At 46.2% G+C, this 21,114-nt stretch overlaps 1 protein-coding gene and 1 non-coding gene across 2 annotated transcripts in view; one reads left to right on the top strand and one right to left on the bottom strand.

The window, feature by feature from the left end:
- SETX (senataxin) overlaps positions 1–21,114 on the top strand; it is a 51,720-nt gene that overhangs the window by 8,714 nt on the left and 21,892 nt on the right. Inside the window, exons 4-11 of the mRNA XM_049774103.1 lie at positions 2,418–2,637; positions 3,870–3,989; positions 5,490–5,661; positions 5,848–5,935; positions 6,598–10,752; positions 12,541–12,634; positions 17,454–17,627; positions 18,278–18,510. Of these exons, the coding sequence (XP_049630060.1) occupies positions 2,418–2,637; positions 3,870–3,989; positions 5,490–5,661; positions 5,848–5,935; positions 6,598–10,752; positions 12,541–12,634; positions 17,454–17,627; positions 18,278–18,510 (5,256 nt within the window). The remainder of the gene's footprint in view (positions 1–2,417; positions 2,638–3,869; positions 3,990–5,489; positions 5,662–5,847; positions 5,936–6,597; positions 10,753–12,540; positions 12,635–17,453; positions 17,628–18,277; positions 18,511–21,114) is intronic.
- On the bottom strand, positions 19,812–19,918 carry LOC126010545 (U6 spliceosomal RNA). The gene has a single exon (XR_007496569.1). It is a non-coding gene; the product is annotated as a U6 spliceosomal RNA (small nuclear RNA).

Genomic DNA, 21,114 nt, shown 5'->3' with positions numbered 1-21,114 from the left:
CCCACCACTGTCTTCTGGCCTTGAGAGTTTCTTGTGACATGTCTGCTGTAAGTCTTAGGGATACTCCTTTGAATGTAATTTCCCTTTTTGATCTTGCTGCTTTCAGTATTTTATCTCTATCTATTGGATTTGTCATTGTAACGAGGATATGTCTTGGGGTGTTTTTCTTTGGGTCTCTTTTAGCTGGTATTCTTCGGGCAATCAGGATTTGATTGCATGTAGTCTTTAAGAGATACTCTGGGAGTATCTCTTTGATGATGTCTTTGACAGTTGATTTTTTTTGGAGATCTCCTTCCTGGATTTCTGGGACTCTAATGATTCTTAAGTCGTTTCTGTTGAGTTTATCAAAGACTTCTATTTTTATCTGTTCACATGCCTTGAGTACTTTTTCCATTGCCTGTTCGTTTGTCTTAAGGTTCTTTTCCAATTTCTTCTGTTGTGTTGAGTTTTTCTGCATCACATCTTCCAGTACTCTGATTCTCTCCTCAGCTGCTGATACCTGTTGGCGAGGCTATCCATTGAGGTTTTCAGTTGAGCAACCGTGTTTTTCAGATCTGTTATTTCAGTTTGGAGTTTTCTGATTTCTGTCTTTGTGTTCTCTTCAGATCGATCTATGCTCTTTTTGAATTCTACGAACATATTCCATATTTCTATTCTAAACTCCCTTATCTGAAAGGTTAATCAGGTGGTTGGAATTTATTAGGTTATCCGAGCTTTCGTCTTCATTCTCTGTGGATGGTGTTTGCATGCGAGGTTTCCCCATTGTCACGCTTGTAATGTGGTTTTTCCTGCGTGTTGTGGTGGGGTTCTTTGATTAGAAAGAGTGCGCTCTTCTGCTGCCTCTAGTTGACAGTCACTCCCTAGGCCTCTGAGGAAACCTTCGGGGATTCAGAAGCACAGTTTCAGGCAGACAGAGATAAGAGTTTCCCCTGAAGTCCTCAGAATGAACAAAGGCACAGCAGGGCAGAGTGATCCTGCAGCCCCAGAATGTACTCACTCAGCAGCTTTAAAATGCAGTTTTTTGGGGGGTGCGCTCCTTAGGCCTCTGAGGAAACCTTTGGGGATTCAGAAGCACAGTTTCAGGCAGACAGAGATAGGAGTTTCCCCTGAAGTCGTCCTCAGAGTGAACAAAGGCACAGCAGGGCAGAGCCTATTTATTTATTTATTTATTTATTTATTTATTTATTTATTTATTTATTTATTTATTTTTGGTTTTTGGGCCACTCCTGGCAGTGCTCAGGGGTCACTCCTGGCTATCTGCTCAGAAATCGCTCCTGGCAGGCATGGGGGACCATATGGGACACTGGGATTCGAACCAACCACCTTAGGTTCTGGATCGGCTGCTTGCAAGGCAAATGCCGCTGTGCTATCTCTCCGGGCCCTGGCCTCAAGTTTTTATATTTTTTTGTTGCAGTATCACAGTTTGCAAAATTATTGGAATCATTTATACTATACTGGAGTTGTGGCTCTCCCAATCCCTTCACCATGGTCCCATTCCACTCCCCGTCCCAGTTCTTTATCACCTCTTTGGATCAGCTTCCATTGATACCTTTGCTTCCTGTAGTCTGCATATGTGTAATGGGATCATCTGGTGTTTGTCTTCTTTCTGACTGTTCATACTAAAAACTTTTGTCTTTTAACTTAAGAATCATTGCTTTTTGGGGGGAGTGGTGCACACCTTTTTTTTCAGGCAGTGGTGGAGCTCAGAGCTTTCTCCTGACTCTGCTTAGAGTTAGTCCAGAGTACTCTGGCAGCTCTCAGGGGTCCATATGTGGTGCTGGGGATCAAACTCCTGGGTCAGCAATATGGTAGGTAGGTACATGCCCTATCTGCTGTGCTACGAGAGAATCCTTTTCTTTTAAGTGGGTTCTTTTATTGTTCGTTTTTTTGTTTGTATTGCTTTGGGGCCACACCCAACATTGCTCAGTAATTTCTGGCAGGCTCGGGATTATATAGGATGCCAGGGATTGAATCTGGGTAGGCCATATGCAAGGAAATGCTCTTACTGTGATATTACTCCAATCCCAAGTAGGTTTTTATGGGAGGGGGATAGTGAAGTAAAACAGTTTTATTTAAAGATTATGAGGAAGGGGGGCCGGAGAGATAGCATGGAAGTAAAGGCATTTTGCCTTGCAAGCAGAAGGACTGTGGTTCAAATCCCAGCATCCCATATGGTCCCCCAAGCCAAGCCAGGAGCGATTTCTGAGCAGAGAGCCAGGAGGGGGACCCCTGAGCGCTGCTGGGTGTGACCCAAAAACCAAAAAAATAAAAAATAAAAAAAACAAAAAACCATTATGAGGAAGGAAAGTGAGAGATGAGAGTATGATACAGAGGGAGCAGAAGGTTGAAGTTCCAAGTAGGTTCTTGATTTGTGTAGATAACTGTTACATGAAGTAAGATATCTCTTTTGCATTTAGGTTCGGCGTTGGGCTATCCTGACCGCAAGAAACCTGGGAAAAGTGGACAGAGATGATTATTATGACTTGCAGGAGGTTCTGACTTGCCTGTTTAAAGTCATTGAGCTGGGTCTGTTAGAAAGTCCAGACATTTATACTTCTTCTGTCCTTGAGAAGGGTAAACTGATTCTTTTGCCGTCACACATGTATGATGCTACCAACTACAAAAACTACTGGTTAGGTGAGTGTTTATCCTACACAAGCCTGATTTAAGTTCTTCTTTTTTTTTTTTTTTGGTTTTTCGGGCCACATCCGTTTGATGCTCAGGGGTTACTCCTGGCTAAGCGCTCAGAAATTGCCCCTGGCTTGGGGGGACCATATGGGACGCCGGGGGATCGAATTGCGGTCCTTCCTTGGCTAATGCTTGCAAGGCAGACACCTTACCTCTAGCGCCACCTCGCCGGCCCCTAAGTTCTTAGAGTTCTTACAAGTACCCCACAAAGAAAATGATGACTTGCCAATCTCAGCAGAATTGCTAACAGTGGGATTTAGCTCCTAGTTCCTTGTACTTGTTTTGTCATTAAAGTGACTTAACCAGAGGCCGGAGCTGTGACACAAGCGGTAAGGTGTCTACCTTGCCAGCGCTAGCCTAGGATGGACCGCGGTTCGATCCCCAGGCATTCCATAAGGTCCCCCAAGCCCGGAACGATTTCTGAGAACAGAGTCAGGAGTAACCCCTGAGCGTCACTGGGTGTGGCCTAAAAACCAAAACCTAAACGAAACAAACAAAAAAAAAGACATTTCATGTCTTTTTAAAAAATGTTATATGTGCTAAAAGTCTTTTTGTGTAAAAGGTGTATTTTCAGCAGTGGCAAGTGTTTTGGTTTTGGCCCATACTTGGCAGTGCTCACCTGGCTCTGCACTCAGATATCACTTCAGGCAGCGGGCTCTGGGTCTCAAAAACTCTGGTTAGCTGTGTAAAAGGCCTGTGCCCTCTCCTCTGTACTGTGTCATGTCTCTGGCCCAACAGAGACAAATCTTTATTTAAAGCATGGCTAAGATGGACCATATTAGGCTAGTAGTAGTCAAAGAAGGTCAGCTCCATTTTTAAAAGGCATGATGCCTCCTTCCTAGCTGGCTTTCCATTTCCACACTGATGCAGAATAGTTTTCCCCTACCTCATTGAGTCCAGGACTTAGCAGTTGCACGGAACAGTCAACCACGGTATAGTAAGCATGGTGACTGTAGATACGGTGGGCACTTTGTTGCATTTGTGAAATGACCAGCCACCTTAGCAGTGGTTTTCTGAGCCAGTTACTGCTGTCCCCTAGTTTCACAGTTTCCTTCCCTCCAGTACCCAGTCAGGCTGTAGTGGGGTCTTAGGCTGCAGCTCTGTCTGGGAGCTGCCTCTATTCAGTGTCTCCTGCTCAGTGGTGAGGAAGTGCAGAAGCGACTATGTACTTGCTTCTGCAGGTATTTGCATGCTGCTGACCATTCTGGAGGAGCAGGCCATGGACTCGTTGTTGCTGGGCTCGGATAAGCAGAATGACTTTATGCATTCAATCCTTCACACCATGGAAAGGCAGTCGGATGGTAAGAAGCTATCTGCTTTTGAATACTGGATGGATGTTTTATTCTTTTAATTGGGGCTACTTCTCTGCCCTCCACCCAAGTTCCGGAACCCAGGGATGCTTCTGGTGGCGATTATCTGTTAGAGTGCAGTCCTTTCCTCCCTCCCTTCTGTTTTTGGGTCACACCCAGCAGTGCTCAGAAATTACTCCTGGCTCTGTGCTTAAAGGTCATTCCTGACAGGACTCCAGGGACTGTATGGGGTGCTAAGGATTGAACTCTGATCAGCCAGCTACATGTAAAGCAAATGCTCTGCCCATTCACTTTTTTAGGTCTCTCTAATGTGAACATAAAATCATATGAGATGCTGGGGATTGAACCTACTCTGACCCCTCCCAGCTGACCTCGTGTCTTTCAGAACAATTCTTGGCTCTTGGCTCTCCATTCCATTGTTTCTTTGAGCTCCTTCTACATTTCCTCTCTAACGTCTTTATCCAAAAGATAAAGACTGATTATTACTGGTTGAGTCTCAGGGCTACCATTTTTACTCACTAACCTGGTGGGCTTCTGTTAACCTTTGCCATCATGACCTTCACAGTCTGGATGTGGGTCTTTTCAGTTCCCAGAAACTTTCAATTTCAGCCACCCATCCCTGTGAACTCTGGAGGGGGGGGAGAGGAGGGAACCAAGTTGGGTGTGATTCTTTCCTTCCTGTCAAAGCTATAGATTGGATTTGTTGTTAGAAATTAGGGTTTAAAAAAAAAAGAAATTAGGGTTTTTTTTGGAGGAACCAGAAAGATAGTGTAGCCGGTAGGGCATTTGCCTTGCACGCAGCCACCCAGGATGGACGTGGTTCAAATCCCAGCATCCATATGGTCCTCCGGAGCCTGCCAGTAGTGATTTCTGAGCGCAGAGCCAAGAGTAATGGCTGAGAGCTGCTGGGTGTGACTCCCCCCCCCATAAAAAAAAAAAAAAAAAAAAGGAAAGTTAAAGTCCCAAGTAGGTTCTTGATTTGTGTGGATAACTGCTGCATGTTTTTGTTTTGGGGTCACACCCAGCGACACTCCAGTTACTCCTGCCTCTTCACTCAGAAATCAGTCCTGGCAGGCTCGGGACCATATGGGATGCCGGGAATCGAACCTAGGTCTGTCCCTGGTTGGCCACATGCAAGGCAAATGACCTACCACTGTCCTATCTCTTCAGCTTAGAAATTAGTTTTATATTTTGGTGTTTGTTTGAGGAAGGCTTTGGATGTCATTGGCCCTGTGACTGACTGTCCTAGCGCAGTTTAGTTCTTATTGCCACAACTAATTTTGTGCGTTGTGTGAAAGGGTGGCTGAGTTAGGATGTTTGTATCTTTCTTTGAGATAAAAAGATGGGCTGTGCGCATCATTGGGGTCCTGTCCTGGGACAGAAATGGTGGCTTGTTATCAGCTGAGAAAGACTATGGCCACATTGATCTGTATGCTGATGTGTCTTTTCCCAGTGGATTTATGATTGGTTGGTTGCTCCCTTGTGCTTCAGATGATAGCATGGATCCTTTCTGGCCAGCCCTACACTGTTTCATGGTGATTCTAGACCGCCTGGGATCAAAGGTATGGGGCCAGCTTATTGATCCAATCGAGGCTTTTCAAACCATCATCAACAACACGAGCTACAATAGAGAGATCCAAGCTATTCGGAGAAGCTCTTTAAGGTTAGTTCCGTGAATGTTTCAGGACCTTTCTTCCCCACTTTTCTGCAGGTGCTTGCTGATGAGCTACCTCATCAGCCTGGGATTTAAATATTACCTCTCTAGAGAAGTCTCTTATAATGTACTTAACAATGGGGATCATTTCTTTTCTGTCCCATTCAGTAATTTCTGTATATTTTTAATACTTAGGACTAAGTTTGAACCGGAACCACACTTGGATGGTATGGTGACTTGCAGCCAGATTGTATACAGTTACAATCCTGAAAAGAACAAAAAGGTACAAGACATTTGGGGATTATGATGCGGTTCTGTCCCTGGATCTCACTGACAGTCTTTTGACAATTATTTATTGTGTCCCCAACTATCTGGCGTTTGGTTCTTGAGTCACCTGTGCCCACCAGCAGGAGTGAGCGCATCCTGAATGCATAGGGAATGGACCCTGTGTACCACACCTGATATTTGGCAGGCTGGTTTATAATTGTGTTTAGGAAAGGTGGGAAGTATGGAACAGAGGAGATGAGTGGTTTGAAGTGGAAAAGACACCACCAGACAGTTACACAGAGAGGTGTTGTAAAATTTTTTAAAGTTTTGTTTTGGGCTACACTGGGTGATGATCAGGGGTTACTCCTGGTTCTGCACTAAGTGATCACTTCTGCTATTGTTCAGGGAACCATAGATCATACCTCCAGGATTGAACCGGCTTGGCTGCGTGCAGGCAAATGCCCTGCCTGCTGTACTATTGTTCCAACCCTAAAAGTGTTGTAAATTGACCTACCCATGAAACCTTGGACTCTTCAGGCGAACTGTGTCCAGTTTCTTGGGAATATGTATTTGACAAAAATCATGTAATAAGCCAAAAAGGTGGGCAGTTGAGAAATTTCTCAATTTATAATGTAAATGGTACATGTTTATCTGAAGATCTTCTTTCTCTCCTTGTAGGATTCAGGGTGGCGGTCAGCCATCTGCCCAGATTATTGCCCAAATATGTATGAGGAGATGGAAACGCTCGCCAGTGTGCTTCAGTCTGACATCGGCCAGGACATGCGGGTGCACAACAGCACCTTCTTGTGGTTCATCCCCTTTGTCCAATCCCTCATGGACCTGAAGGACTTGGGTGTGGCTTACATCGTAGAGGTCATTCACCACCTACATTCAGAAGTCAAAGATGTCCTCAACCAAACAGATGCCGTGTGTGATAAAGTCACAGAATTCTTCCTTCTCATCTTGGTCTCAGTGATCGAACTGCACCGAAACAAAAAGTGTTTGCATTTGCTGTGGGTTAGTTCTCAGAAGTGGGTGGAAGCTATTGTGAAATGTGCCAAGCTTCCAACCAGTGCTTTCGCACGGACTGCTGAGAAATCGACGCCCAGTACCCCCAAAGGCACCCCAGTTTTCTCTACGCTGTCGCTACACACCATGCCATCCAACTCTGTGCAGCTGGCCTGCGTACAGCTAATCAGAAGTCTTCTTAAGGAAGGCTACCAGCTTGGCCAGCAGACTCTATGTAAGCGATTCTGGGACAAGCTCAACTTGTTCCTGAGAGGCAACCTCTCTGTGGGTTGTCAGCTGACAGCTCGGGAAACCCACGAGCTACAGTTATGTTTGAAACAAATCATTAGAAACATCAAGTTGAAGGTCCCTCAGCATAATGCTCTTGTCGACCTGGCTCCTCCAAGCAAAAGCTCTCTTGCCTCTTGTTCTAAAGATGAGAGTGAAGGAAATGAGAAGCCTAGGGAAGATCTGCTCTGTCTGGAAAGTTCTAGACAAGTTCTTTTTAAAGAGCTAGTGAAAGCTGATGAGTGCCAGGTGCCTGAGGAGGTGTCGGTGAGAGCACCAAAAGCTATCAGAGAGAATGAGCAGAAAGATCTGAAGCTGGAAGACCATCCCTCCACTGAACCTTGTTTCAAGCGGAGTCATGAAAATGATTTGACCAAAAGAGCACAAGAGCCAGCTCAAATCAGCACAGGGAAGCAGGAGTTCTTAGAAGCGAATGATGCTTTAAGTAAAGGCTCCCAAGGGGACTCTGATAGAGGAACGATCATATCCACACACGCATTAGCTGCTCCCAGCTCCAACTCCCTGGCAAATGAGGAGCCTTCTCTTAAGAATGATACTCTTGGCAAAACCTTCAGAGTCACTAAGGCACAGAAAGATAAGATTTGTGCTAAGTTGTCACATGTGATAAAGCAACACAGGAAAAGTACTGTGGTTAACAATAATGTCTTCGACTTAAAGGAAACCCTGATGGTGTCCAGCATTGAGAGTGTTTATTCGAGAAAAAGCACCGTAGATCCTCAAGGGGAAGATGGCTTATTTCATCGTCTCTGTCCAGATGCACACAGTCTTCTGGATGAGAAAAACGGAGACCAGAAGTGTTCAAAACCCTCAGTGCTGCAAAAGAAACAATTGAACAAAGATTTTGATATTTTCTCCTCCCACAAAAATAGTTCCCGGATCCAGAAAAGTGGTGGTGGTGGTGGTGATGATGATGATGATGGTGATGATAATAAAGATTTGGTCTCACTTACAGAAATGACCAGTTTTATGAGGAAGACCTCTGCTTCAGAAGACCCTGGGAGTAGCCTTGATGCCCAAGAGGTGGTCACTCACAAGATCAGCAAGGGTGTTTCTATGGACTTGCAAGACCAGCCCTTCAGCCTCACTCCAAAGGCTGACGCTCTATCAGATTCTCAGGTAGACCGAGATATCCACAACTTATCTTTACTGGCGCAAGTCAGCGCGATCACATTTCCTTCAGACTCTTCTCCACAAAGTTTGTGCCAGCTCCAGAGGAAAGTCAGAGAGGAGAAAAGATGTTTCACGGCTAAGCAGAGTAGTGGCAGGGATGCCAGTGAGAGTCAGATTATTATAATTTCCGATTCTGATGAAGAGGGGGAAGAAATGGCCCCGAGTTCTGAGAAGCGTTTGGAACAAGTGAATGTGGCCTTGGAGGAGCAGGAGCCAGGATGCCCAACTCCAATAGCTGACACAAACATGGAAAGTAAAGCAGCAGAGGAAGAAGAGGCCGAGCGTCTTCTGCAGTTCGAGGACTCAGACTCTCAGGTTTTTGAGTTTGAAACCCAATATGACGTATTTTCAGTTTGGCAAGATCAAGCAGATAAGAATTCCGATCCAGAGGGGGAAGAAAGTTTCTCTCCGTCCCATGGAGTGGAAGTCACAAATGAGCAGGTTCAGGATGCAGAGGATGCATCTGAAGGGGCCATTTCCAAAGCAGCAGAGGACCTTATGGAGCAGGCAGAACCACAGAGTAGTAGCAGCAGAATCTCTGTTGAGGAACTGTATGAAATTGGCGTTAAGAAAAGCAAGAGAAAACGATCAGAAAAAGCCAGTACTAGAAAGTCCTTAAAGCCTTCCAAAGCAGCCAGAAAAGAGGACCCAATGGATATTTCCCAGGAGGTGGGTCTGAAAGCAAAAGTAGTGAAAAGGGCCAAGCCAGCACCTTCCACTTCCACTGATTCAAGAGCCACTGCCTTGAAGAAGGCGCTTTCAAAGCCTGGCACTTCGTCTAAGTCCGTCCGGAAGGGCCCAGCTTCTAAGAGCTCTAAGAAGATGAAATCGGAGACTAAGAAGGCGCCAAAAAAAAGTAATTACATACGTTGTCGGACTAGTCCTGCTGTCGTGCTAGAAAAGAAACACCGTCAGCATCCTGAGCCCACATTAACGGTGGAGAAACTGGGCCTGAAGAAGCCCCCTCGCAAGGCCGTGATTCTGTCTCAGCCATCTCTTACCAAAGTCAAGCTGTTACGTAACTATGGCCAGATGGCGGGAGCAGTTGATATCCAGAACAATACTAAAATAATCACTCCCCAGACTCACTCGGTCAGAAATAACAAGAAATTGCTAGTCATGCAAGAGCCGTGCATGCGAAAGCAGGTGGGGGCCAGTGCACCAAGGAAGCAACCAAGCCTCATCCATAGTGAAGGGACAAAGGGCAGGGAGGCAGGGCCACCTGCAGCACAGAGATCTGCAACTTCAGGCTCAGAACCAGCTCAGTATGACTGTAGGCGAGGAACGGATGTTTTTACTCTGAGCACTGTGGCCTCTGAAGAAGACCCAGTGAAAGACACAGCCATTTCACCAGGTAGTGATGGACTTTATCTTCGGGGCTTGAGCAGCTCTGACAGGATGGAGGGAGGACTAAGACCAGCAGACTGGCCGGCCAATCCTGCCTCAGAGACCCCTGTGGGGCCTAACAGCGTTCTAAAGGCACAGCAAGTGGCCGTCCCCAAGGAGGGCCATCCTGATTCTGACAGCGACCTAGAAGATGAGGCTCTGTTTCTAACTCAGCACGATCCCTGTGACATGGACTTATGTTCCCAAATGGAATCTGACCACATGCAAGGATCAGACATTGCTCAGAGGGAGGGCACTGCAGTGCAGGCCAGCACATCCCCAGCGCTGCCTCAGTTGGAGCCTCTGAGGAGCACCATGTGCAAGCATAAGGACTGTGTAGAAACTGCCCAGAACCAGGGCGACTTCTGCTCCAAGCACGTGGACATTGAAGTGTTCCGCAAGCCTGCCTTGCCGCCCACTCAGCTGAGAACCAGACCCTCCACCACCAAGGTCTTCAGCTCCAGTAGCAGTTCACGGCTGGCTAATCTGTCCAGGTCTTTGGAAAGTAGCTCTACAACCCCATCTTCAGCAAAAAGCAAGCCCAGTGGGGTGCCGCCTGTTCAGAAATTCCTCCCACCACCCCCTCCCCTTCCCCCTCCCCCTCCCCCACCTGAACCCCCCCTGAAGACTCCGGCCAAGGAGAAGGGTCTGTGCAGTGTTCTTTTCTCTTCAGCACCCTCTGTGGTCTCCAGACCCCTGTTTAGGCCTCTCTGTGCTGAAACTCGGGTTCAGTCCACAAACGCCCCAGTCAGCGTACTTCTGTCCGCGCAATCCATCACAGATGCCTTTATCAAAGAGGTCCTCAAGTGGAAGCATGAAATGTTCGTGAATTTTAGCCAGTATGGGCCTCCTGCCAGCTTGTGCCAAGCCATCACCAGACCTGTGCCAGTGCGATTTCAAAACGCTGTAGAGTATTACAATGTCTTCTTCCCTTTAGTGATCCTGAATACTTTTGAAACAGTAAGTAAATTTTTATTTTGTTTGTTTTTTGGTTTTTGGGCCACACCCAGCAGTGCTCGAGTTACTCCTGGCCTGCGCTCAGAAAACGCTCCTGTCAGGCTCAGAGGTTCATATGGGATGCTGGTAATCAAACCAGGGTTCGTCCATGGTAGCCAAGTGCAAGGCAAATGGTCTACCACTTTGCTATTTCTCTGGCTCTGTGAATTTAATTTTTTTTTTTTTTTTTTGGTTTTTGGGCCACACCCATTTGACGCTCAGGGGTTACTCCTGGCTATGCGCTCAGAAATCGCCCCTGGCTTGGGGAGACCATATGGGACGCCAGGGGATCGAACCGCGGTCTGTCCTACGCTAGCGCTTGTAAGGCAGACACCTTACCTCTAGCGCCACCTTCCCGGCCCCTGTGAATTTAATTTTTAACTATGCTTTGGGGGCCACACTCGGCCTTCTCAGAGATAATTCCTGGACTCTGTGCTCAGGAATCGCTCCAGGTAGGACTAAGTGGGACCTGTGGTGCTAGGGATTGAACCTGGGTTAGCCATACACTAGGCAAGTATCATCCCTGTGGAACTATCACTTTTTTTTTTTTTTTTTTTAATCTCCCTCCTTTTTTTTTTTTTTTTTTTGAGTTTTTGGGTCACACCCAGTGGCACTCAGGGGTTACTCTTGGCTCTATGATCAGAAATCACTTCTGGCAGGCTCCGGGGACCATATGGGATGCCAGGATTTGAATCACCGACCTTCTGCATGCAAGGCAAACGCCTTACCTCCATGCTATCTCTCCGGCCCCCTGGCCCCCTTTTTACTTAAGGCTTTTTTCCCTCCAGTGAAAATCTGAGTGTGCAATATGATACTTTAAAAAACAGCCCTAAGAACATTCATTTGTGGGATGCCAGGACTTGAATCTTGCTCGGCCACATGCAAGTCAGTCAACCTACCCACTGTACACTGTACTCTCTCTCCAGCCCCTAAGAGGGATTTTTTTTTTTTTTTTGGTTTTTAGGTCACACCCCATGGCGCTCAGGGGTTACTCCTGGCTCTGTACTCAAGTCTCCTGGCAGGCTTGGGACTATATGGGATGCTGGGAATCGAACTGGGGTCCATCCCAGGTCGGCTGCGTGCAAGGCAAATTGCCTTACCGCTGTGGAGAGATACTCCAGCCCCATACTATAAAATGTTGAAGTGTCTGTCATATGGCTGCATCATCCAGGATCTGTAGATCTAAAACAAATTTGGTGACTTGGCAGTTTGATAAGATTAAGTTGTTTAGCTGGGGCTTTTCTGTTGGATGGTTGAGGGTGGTGGTGGGCTGCTATAGTACATATAGAAATGGGAATCTGCCCTCACCTGTTTCTGAGAAGGCCACAAAAGGATCTGTCTACCAGGCTACCTGGGAAGTATCGAGGGACATTTTTTTCTTTTGGGGCTGTTGGTTTGCTTTTGCCAAGAAGATAGCTGTAAGTGGGGTAGGGGCGGTTAGGGTGGGGTGGGGTGGGTCACACACTGTGGTGCTTGGGTTACTCCTGGCTCAACATTCCAGAATGACTCCTGGCTGTTTAAGAAACCATATGGGACATCAGAGATCCATCTTGGTCAGCCAGTCAGCCGCATGCAGGGCAAGTGCCCTACCCACTGTACTATTGCCCTGGCCCCTAAGAAGGATTTTTAATTTTCACATGGTCTAGGATTTAGTGTCTGGGGTATGACTGTAGTAATTTACTGTGGAAATTATTGTTTAGCATTAGATGCCCATAATTTTTTGTGCTTACATTGTAGTTCTGTTTTGTACAGGTGGCACAGGAATGGAGCAGTTCTTCAAGTAAATCATATGTATTGCTGTTTCGAAAATTTCCTGCTGATTATAAAAAATATTGGGAGTTTGTGGGTAAGTTCTTTCTTTTGTCCCTTGAACTAGGTGCCTACTTTTATCGATGAAGAAGCATCATTGTTTGAATTTTCTCATTCCTAAGAATGAGAATATAAGCTAAGTTTATATAAGCTAAGCTGACTTGAACCTCTTTTTTTTTTTTTTTTTTTTTTTGGTTTTTGGGCCACACCCGGTGACGCTCAGGGGTTACTCCTGGCTATGCGCTCAGAAGTTGCTCCTGGCTTGGGGGACCATATGGGACGCCGGGGGATCAAACCGCGGTCCGTTCGAGGCTAGCGCAGGCAAGGCAGGCACCTTACCTTTAGCGCCACCGCCCGGCCCCTGACTTGAACCTCTTAACCAAGAATGTTTTAAATCTGGATGAGACTAATCACTTAGTTGAGAATGTAAGTCAGGGGGGCCACAGCAATAGTACAGAGAAGGCGCTTCTCTTGTATGTGGCCAACCCAGATTAAGTCCCTGGCTTCCCATATTGCCTGAGCTTTGCCAGGAATTAAGTCCTAAACCCTGTCATGTGTGGCCCCAAACCAACAACAAAAAATATATAATTAGCTAGAGCAATAGTTCAGTGGTTGGAGTGCTTGAAATACATGTGGCCAACCTTGGTTCGAACCTCAGCACCACATGGAGTACCCTGAGCCCAACAGGAGTGATCCCTTAGTGCAAAGCCAGGAGTAACTTGAGCATCATCACCAGGTGTGCCCCCGCCAAAAATGAGCCAAAATGCAATCAGTGATAGGTGTTGCAAGGAGTGTTTATTTCCCATTGAATACCTGTTTATGATTATGATCCTTTGAGTAAATCACAGGACTTTGATTTGCTGCTATGTTATAGACACCTGCTTCTGTTCTCTTAGCCCAGTGCTTCTCAATTATTTTCTGTCATGCCCCCCTAGGAAGAAGAAAACATTTTTCGTGCCCCCTGCGCGACTGTAAATAGTATTTTTATTAAAAAAAACTTTAACCTGCAAAACAAAACTATATTAAATAATTTGAGCTGATGTTTTAATCAGAGGAGATGTCTGGATTCATGGCTACAATGAGCACGTTTTGTGATGCATAGCTTTTCAAAGTGGGGTTTGAAGCAGGACACAGCAACTCTCAGCTCCAGAGACATACAGAGACATAAACATGGGGCTTAGCTTGTTATGGGGTGCGCCCCACTATTTGAGAAGTACTGTCTTAGCCTGTGATCCTGTCTTACTCTAAAACCATACTCTTAGTTTTGTAACTTCATAAAAAGTATTGATATTTGGTTGTCTTTTTTATTTTTCTTTATGAGAGAGGTCTTTAAATTTTTGTTTTTGGGCCATGCCAGGTGACACTTACGGGTTACTCCTGGCTATGCACTCAGAAATTGCTCCTAGCTTGGGGGACCATATGGAATGCCAGGGATTGAACCCAGGTCCGTCCTGGAACCTCGAACCCAGGTCTGTTCTTGCGCGTGCAAGGCAAATGCCCTATCACTGTGTTATTGCTCTGGTCCTATTTTTTTTTTTTTAAGTTAGAACACGGATTTAGGAAACCTTTCGTTTCAGGCATGAAATGTTCCACCCCAACCCCACTACCAGTGACCAGTGTGACCTTCCCTTCGCTAGAGTCCTCAATCTCTCCTACCCACCACCCTAGACTGCCTCCATGCAGGCACAAACCACTTTACTTTATAGTACTTGTTACAATTTAAAGGCAAATGTTTTGATCAAAACTTAGATTAACATGGGTCCATTGGAAATGTTTTTTCTTTTCTTTCCATGGTGTTACTAAAGTCAGTGTCTGAGGATTGACTGGGTTGTGGTTGACACTTAGTTGAGCTTCTGTGTTGCTGTTTAGGCTTCCCAAGCTTGGGAGATTCCTCTGATAGGAACTTTCCTATCAGAGGTCCTGGGATACTACTGGCTAACCTTCCTGTAAAATTCTGAAGTGTTACTTGGCCACTTGCTATCGCACAATCTAGGATTTACTGAGCTGAAACACATTTGGTGGCTTGGTGTTTGACAAGGTTCAGTTGTAGATTGGGCTGTTTCTGTTTGAGGGTATGTTCATAGAGCTAGGCTTGTATGGTTCATGCAGAAAGGGGGATCTCCCCACTATCACTCCACCCCTCCCCACTTCTGTGACCTCTACAGAGGGATCAGCCCAAACCAGATTACCTAGGAAGTGTCTCATTATTTTCCGGGAGCTTGGTGGTCTGGGCTGTTTCTCTTCTGGGAAGATGGTCACTGTGAGTGGTGGCTGCTAGGTTTTAAGATAGCGCTGTAGGTGTGTGTGGGTGGGGTGGGTGGGTGTACTCAACCCCCCTCTGAAAATAGTCCCAGAATTTTCAGCCCTGTAGTTTGATCCCAGAAAATTTAGCTGCTCATGTTGTTTGATTTCAGTTGTGGAGCTGGGCCTGGATCTTTCCTGTTGGAGTATGTAGGGTGTGGTGCTGGGCTGCTGAATTCAATTCATGCAAAAAAAAAAAAAAAGGAGAATTGGACCCCCTCCCCTTTCTGAGAATTTCACAGAGGGATCAGCCTGCTCTAGGCTACAAGAGAAGCATTTGATTTGTGTCCATTATTTGCTTGGGGAGCTTGGTAGAGGATCTGGGGTGTTTTTCTTTGGGACAATGGCAGATGAAAGAGATCTTTATCTTCATCAGAGAAGTTGTGGAATCAGGGCTGGAAAGATAGCACAGCGGTAGGGTTTTTGCCTTGCACGCAGCCAACTTCGGACGGACCTGGGTTTGATTCCCAGCATCCCCTATCGTCCTGATCCTGCCAAGAACAACTTCAGAGCACCGAGCCAGGATTAACCCCTGAGCGCCGCCAGGGATGGCCGCCCCCCCCCCCCCCAAAAAAAAAAAAAGAAGTTGTGGAATCAGCTTGTCAGTCTGCTTAAGATTGCTTGCTATAGTTTAGCCAGGATTTAAGAGCAGCTGAGGCTACTGGCACCTTGAACAGTTTGGCCTTCACTCCTGAGTTCAGCCCCACTCACTGTTCTATTTGCCACCTTTATTTTGTCCGTGAGCCCATTGTGGCTCGATGGAATTGACATTTTAGTAAATGGGTCCCCCCAGTTGTTCTTTTCTGGTATCTGCATTCAGCCCAGCCCTCTACACCCTTTGCATCCCAATTCTGATGCTTTATTAAGTGCTTTTTTACATCAGAAAGTTTTCATTCCTGGAGTAGAGATGAATTTTATATTTATGCACCTTCTAGCCTTGACCTCTCCAAACTCATCAGTGAATTTTTACACCTTACGATTTCCTTTGCACCCAATGACATTTACAGAACTTTTGTTTCTTTTTTTTTTTTTTTGGGGGGGCCACACCCGGCATTGCTCAGGGGTTTCTCCTGGCTGTCTGCTCAGAAATAGCTCCTGGCAGGCACAGGGGACCATATGGGACACCGGGATTCGAACCAACCACCTTTGGTCCTAATCTGCTGCTTGCAAGGCAAACACCGCTGTGCTATCTCTCCGGGCCCGGAACTTTTGTTTCTTTTACTGCATCTGCCTTTGTCCTGTTTACTCTGAAAGAGGAGTGATTTGAAAAAACGTGCTTTGCTACTGATTTTAGGAGCAAACCTTCAACATAAACTTTATGTTAGCTATGAGTATTTAAAATTGGGGCCGGAGAGATAGCATGGAGGTAAGGCATTTGCCTTTCATGCAGAAGGTCATCTGTTCGAATCCCGGCGTCCTATATGCTCCCCTGTGCTTGCCAGGAGCAATTTCTGAGCATGGAGCCAGGAGTAACCCCTGAGCACTCCCGGATGAGACCCAAAAACCACAAAAAAAAAAAAAAGAAAAAAGATTTTATTTAAAATGTAATAAGTTAAGATTCTACTTAAGTATGTTAGTTTATGCATAAATTATATAAAGTTAAATACTTATATATATAAATAACTCTTAACAGGTGGTAAATATTTCCATCTTTTTTATTTCTTCTCTGCACTCAGAAACTACTCCTGGCAGGCTTGGAGGACTATATGGGATGCTGGCTGGGGATGGAACTTGGGTTGGCCACTTGCAAGGCAAATGCTCTATCTCTGTCCTTGAAAAAATTAATGTGTTGCATTTTGTCACGTGTGTTTTATAAACTGTGTTGGCTTTTAGCATATTTTGGTTTGGGGCAGTGCTTGGCTCAATGCGTGGGGGTCAGTCCTGACAATCCTTGGGGCACCCTAGGCAGTGCCAGGAGTGGATGGGCCCTTCTGTCGATACAGTGTGCTTGCATTGCACCCTTTGAGCTATTATGCAACTCCAGCTATAGCAGTCTTCCAAGATTATTCATACCATCAGCAGCTGACTCGCATGAAGCGGTAGCAGTGGTCCTCAAACTTTTTAAACAGGGGGCCAGTTCACTGTCCATCACACAGTTGGAGGGTCGGACTATAGTAAAAATAAAAACTATGAAAAATTTGTTTGTTTTTTGGTTTTTGGGTCACACCCCGGCAGCGCTCAGGGGTTACTCCTGGCTCTACACTCAGAAATCGCTCCTGGCAGGCTTGGGGGATTATAGGGGATATGGGGATTCGAACCACCGTCCCTCTGCATCTAAGGCAAAAGCCCTAGATATCAACACTCTTGGACCCTTGTGCTATCTCTCCAGCCCCTAATTTCTATGCACATTGCATATATCTTATTTTGAAGAGAAGAAACAAAACGGGAACAAATAGAATATGTGGCCCGCAGGCCGTAGTTTAAGGACCACTGCGTAGAGTCTGACACAGACAACGTCTACCTGGACTGTGTACCTGCTGAAACTTGGGGGTATGTGATTACTAGCCTTGGAAATTCATCTTTAACCGAAATACTGATTTCTTTCCGGTTCATAGTCCATCTTGATGAGAACGAACTGGCCAAGCAGCTTCATCCAAAGGAAAATGATCTGGTGTTTTTGGTTTCTGAGTGCCGGCCTGGAGAGAGGAAGGATTTTGCGAGGAAGCACAAGCCGGAGTCCCATGAATACTACTGTGGCTTCGTGCACAAGTTCCGCCGCACATCCAGCAGTGAGTGGCCCAGGCCAGGCTTGCGGGAGAGTCTGTCTTATTTCCTGTGCTCCTCTGGGTTCTGGGCCAGGCCAAAATTGTCTGGTCAGGGGCTGCTCCTGGCACAGTGCTTGCTTCTGGCCATTCTTAAGGGGGAGCCATGCAGTACTGGGACCAAGCCCTGGCTCTGCCTCCATGCAGTGTCTGTGCTCCAGTCCTTTGACTTAACTCCCCGGCCTTGTTTTTGTTGTATTTTGTTTTGGGGCCCACCTCTGGAGTTACTTCTAACTCTTCACTCGGATCACTCCTGGTGAGTTCAGCAGTGATTCTATCTGGGGATCAAATCTGGGCTAGCTGCATGCAAGGCAAATGTCCTTCCATTGTCCTAGCAATACTGCCCCCTTTTTTATTTTTTGGGGATTCTCAAGTGATGCTCTGGTGGGGAGGAGTATCGCTGCCCATGGTACTCGCCAATTGAGTTGGAGGTTCAGGGCTTGGACCCAGTGATAAGCTTCTGTTCTAGTCTGCCATGTTGGGACAACCAGGGGCAACTCTGGGAATGCTGGGGAGGGAATCCAACTTTGGGCCGCAGGACATATGCTGGCCCCCAGTGGTCACGTGAGTTAGTTATGGAGTTCTGGGAACTGAGCCACTTTCTTTCTCGACACTAGTGCGCAGTGGCAAGTTCGAGTGTTGCCTCTCCATCCAGACGCAGGAGCGGCTGCCCATAAATGTCAACGAGCCCATGCGTTGTGTTGTCGTCAGTTCCTTGGTAACGACACAGAGAAAGTTGAAAGCCATGTCTCTGCTGGGTAGCCGCAGTCAGTTGGCCAGAGCCATTCTGAACCCCAACCCCATGGACTTCTGTACAAAAGACCTGCTGAACACTGCATCAGAGAGAATCGTGAGTGATCTTAGGGCTAGCGGGCAAGTTCCGGGGTGGGGCACAACCTTGATCCTCCTCCCTCTGGCTCTCCCTTTGGTGTGGGACTAGGGCAGCCGTCTCCCCTTGGGAAAGAGACCCCAGGAAGAAGCCTCCATGGACTTGAAGCAGCAGGAACATGGTAGAAAGGCAGGGTTCTAAAGCAGGACTTGGGCCATGACCAGTTTTGGGAGCTTGGGTAAATCTGTTCTGTGTGCTCGATGGGAAAAGACATAGTTCCCTCTGCAAGGGTAAAGTTGGTGTTTTGTGTGAGCACACATTTTTTAAAATAAATTTTTTAATTGAATGACAGTCAAAATACACACAAAGTTGTTTATGATTGAGTTTCATACAATGTCTATCACCCTTCACCATTGCACATTTCTCGTTACCAATGTTCCCATTTCTCTCCCACCCTCCCCTGTCCTTTTTCTTGCCTCTGTGGCAGACATTGCTTCTCTCTCTCTCTTTTCCCCTTCTCCCCCTCTCTCCTTCTTTACCTCCCCCTCTCCCCTCTTTCTCTTTTTTCTTTTTAGACTCTATGATTTGAAATATTGCTACTGAATGGGTATCCTGCTTATCACTTTTCTTCCCTTCAGCACCCAGTAGTTCTTTTTTTTTTTTTTTTTTTTTTTTTGGTTTATGGGTCACACCCGGTAGCACTCGGGTTACTCCTGACTCTGCTCAGAAATCACCTCTGGCAGGCTCAGGGGACCATATGGGATGCTGGGATTCGAACTGCTGTCCTTCAGCATGGCAGGCAACGCCTTACCTCCATGCTATCTCTCTGGCCCCAACTTCTTCTTCCTTCTTCATCGTCATCATCGTCTTCTTTTTTCGTTTCCTCTTCCTTCTCTTCCTCTTCCTCCTCTTTTTTTTTTTTTTTTTTTTTGGTTTCTGGGCCACATCCGTTGATGCTCAGGGGTTACTCCTGACTATGCACTCAGAAATCACTCCTGGCTTGGAGAACTATATGGGACACCGGGGATCGAACCAAGTCCATCCTGGGTCAGTGCGTGCAAGGCAAGTGCCCTAATCACTGCGCTACTGCTCCGGCCCCATCTTATTTTGATATTCCATAAGTCAGTGTGATTATTCTGTGTCTGTTCTCCCTTCGATTCATTTTGCTCAGCATTAATACTCTTGTATAAGCAAATATTATGATTTCATGTATACATTGTGTAGTGTTCCATTGAGTAGATGTACCACAGTTCCTTTATCTACTCATCTGTTCTCAGGCACTTGGGTTATTTCCAGATTCTGGCTTTTTTTTTTTTTTTTTTTTAAATATGGAACGCTTCACGAATTTGCGTGTCATCCTTGCGCAGAGGCCATGCTAATCTTCTCTGTATCGTTCCAATTTTAGTATATGTGCAGCCGAAGCGAGCACCAGATTCTGGCTTTTGTGAATAGCACTTCAATGAACATAGGAGTGAAGAAGGCTTTTCTGCATTGTATTTTTGGGTCATTAGGGTATATTCTTTTTTTTTTTTTTTTTTTTTTGGTTTTTGGGCCGCACCCGGCGATGCTCAGGGGTTACTCCTGGCTGTCTGCTCAGAAATAGCTCCTGGCAGGCACAGGGGACCATATGGGACACCGGATTCGAACCAACCACCTTTGGTCCTGGATGGGCTGCTTACAAGGCATACACCGCTGTGCTATCTCTCCGGCATTAGGGTATATTCTTTGGAGTGGTATTGCTGAGTCCAGTGGAAGCTCTATTTCTAGGTTTTTATTTGTTTCGATCATTTTTGTTTTGTATTTTTTTGGTTTGGGGGGGGTCACACCCGGTTGTGCTCAGGGGTTATTCTTGGCTCTGCACTCAAAATCGCTCCTGGCAGGCTCAGGGCCAGATGGAAACCACTGTGTTCTGGGTTGGCTGTGTGTAAGGCAAATGCCCTAACGGCTGTGCTATCTCTCCAGCTCCAATTTCTAGGTTTTTGTGAAGAATGTAGACTAGCTGGACCAGTCTACATTCCCCCCAGTAGTGAATGAGAGTCCCTTTCTCCCCGCATCCAGACCACTACTGGTTGTTTTGTTCTTTTTGATGTATGCCAGTCTCTGTGGCGTGAGGTGATACTTAATTGTTTGGATTTGCATTTCCCTGATGATGAATGATATGGAGCATTTTTTCCACATGCTTTTTGACCATCTTTATTTTTTCTGGGGAAGTTTCTGTTCATCTCTTCCTTCAGTCTTTTGATGGAATTGAACTTTTTTTTTTTTTTTTGGGCCACACCCGGTGACGCTCAGGGGTTACTCCTGGCTATGCGCTCAGAAGTCGCTCCTGGCTTGAGGGACCATATGGGACGCTGGGGGATCGAACCGCGGTCCATCCTAGGCTAGCGCAGGCAAGGCAGGCACCTTACCTCTTGCGCCACCGCCCGGCCCCGGAATTGAAATTTTTTACTTGAACTAAACCAGTGCCATACATATTTTTGATATAAACTCCTTATTAGAAGGATATTGGACAGATAATTTTCTCATTCTGTGGTAGTATGAATCCTGGTCACCATTTCTTATGAGTGCAGAAGCTTCTTAGTTTAATGTAGTCCCATTTGTTGATCTTTGCTTCTTCCACTTGCC

Source organism: Suncus etruscus, chromosome 5 (assembly GCF_024139225.1).
Source record: "Suncus etruscus isolate mSunEtr1 chromosome 5, mSunEtr1.pri.cur, whole genome shotgun sequence".
In the NCBI taxonomy this organism is placed as follows: domain Eukaryota; kingdom Metazoa; phylum Chordata; class Mammalia; order Eulipotyphla; family Soricidae; genus Suncus; species Suncus etruscus.
The sequence above is the reverse complement of the archived record's forward strand: the minus strand, read 5'-3'. Positions and strand labels throughout refer to the sequence as shown.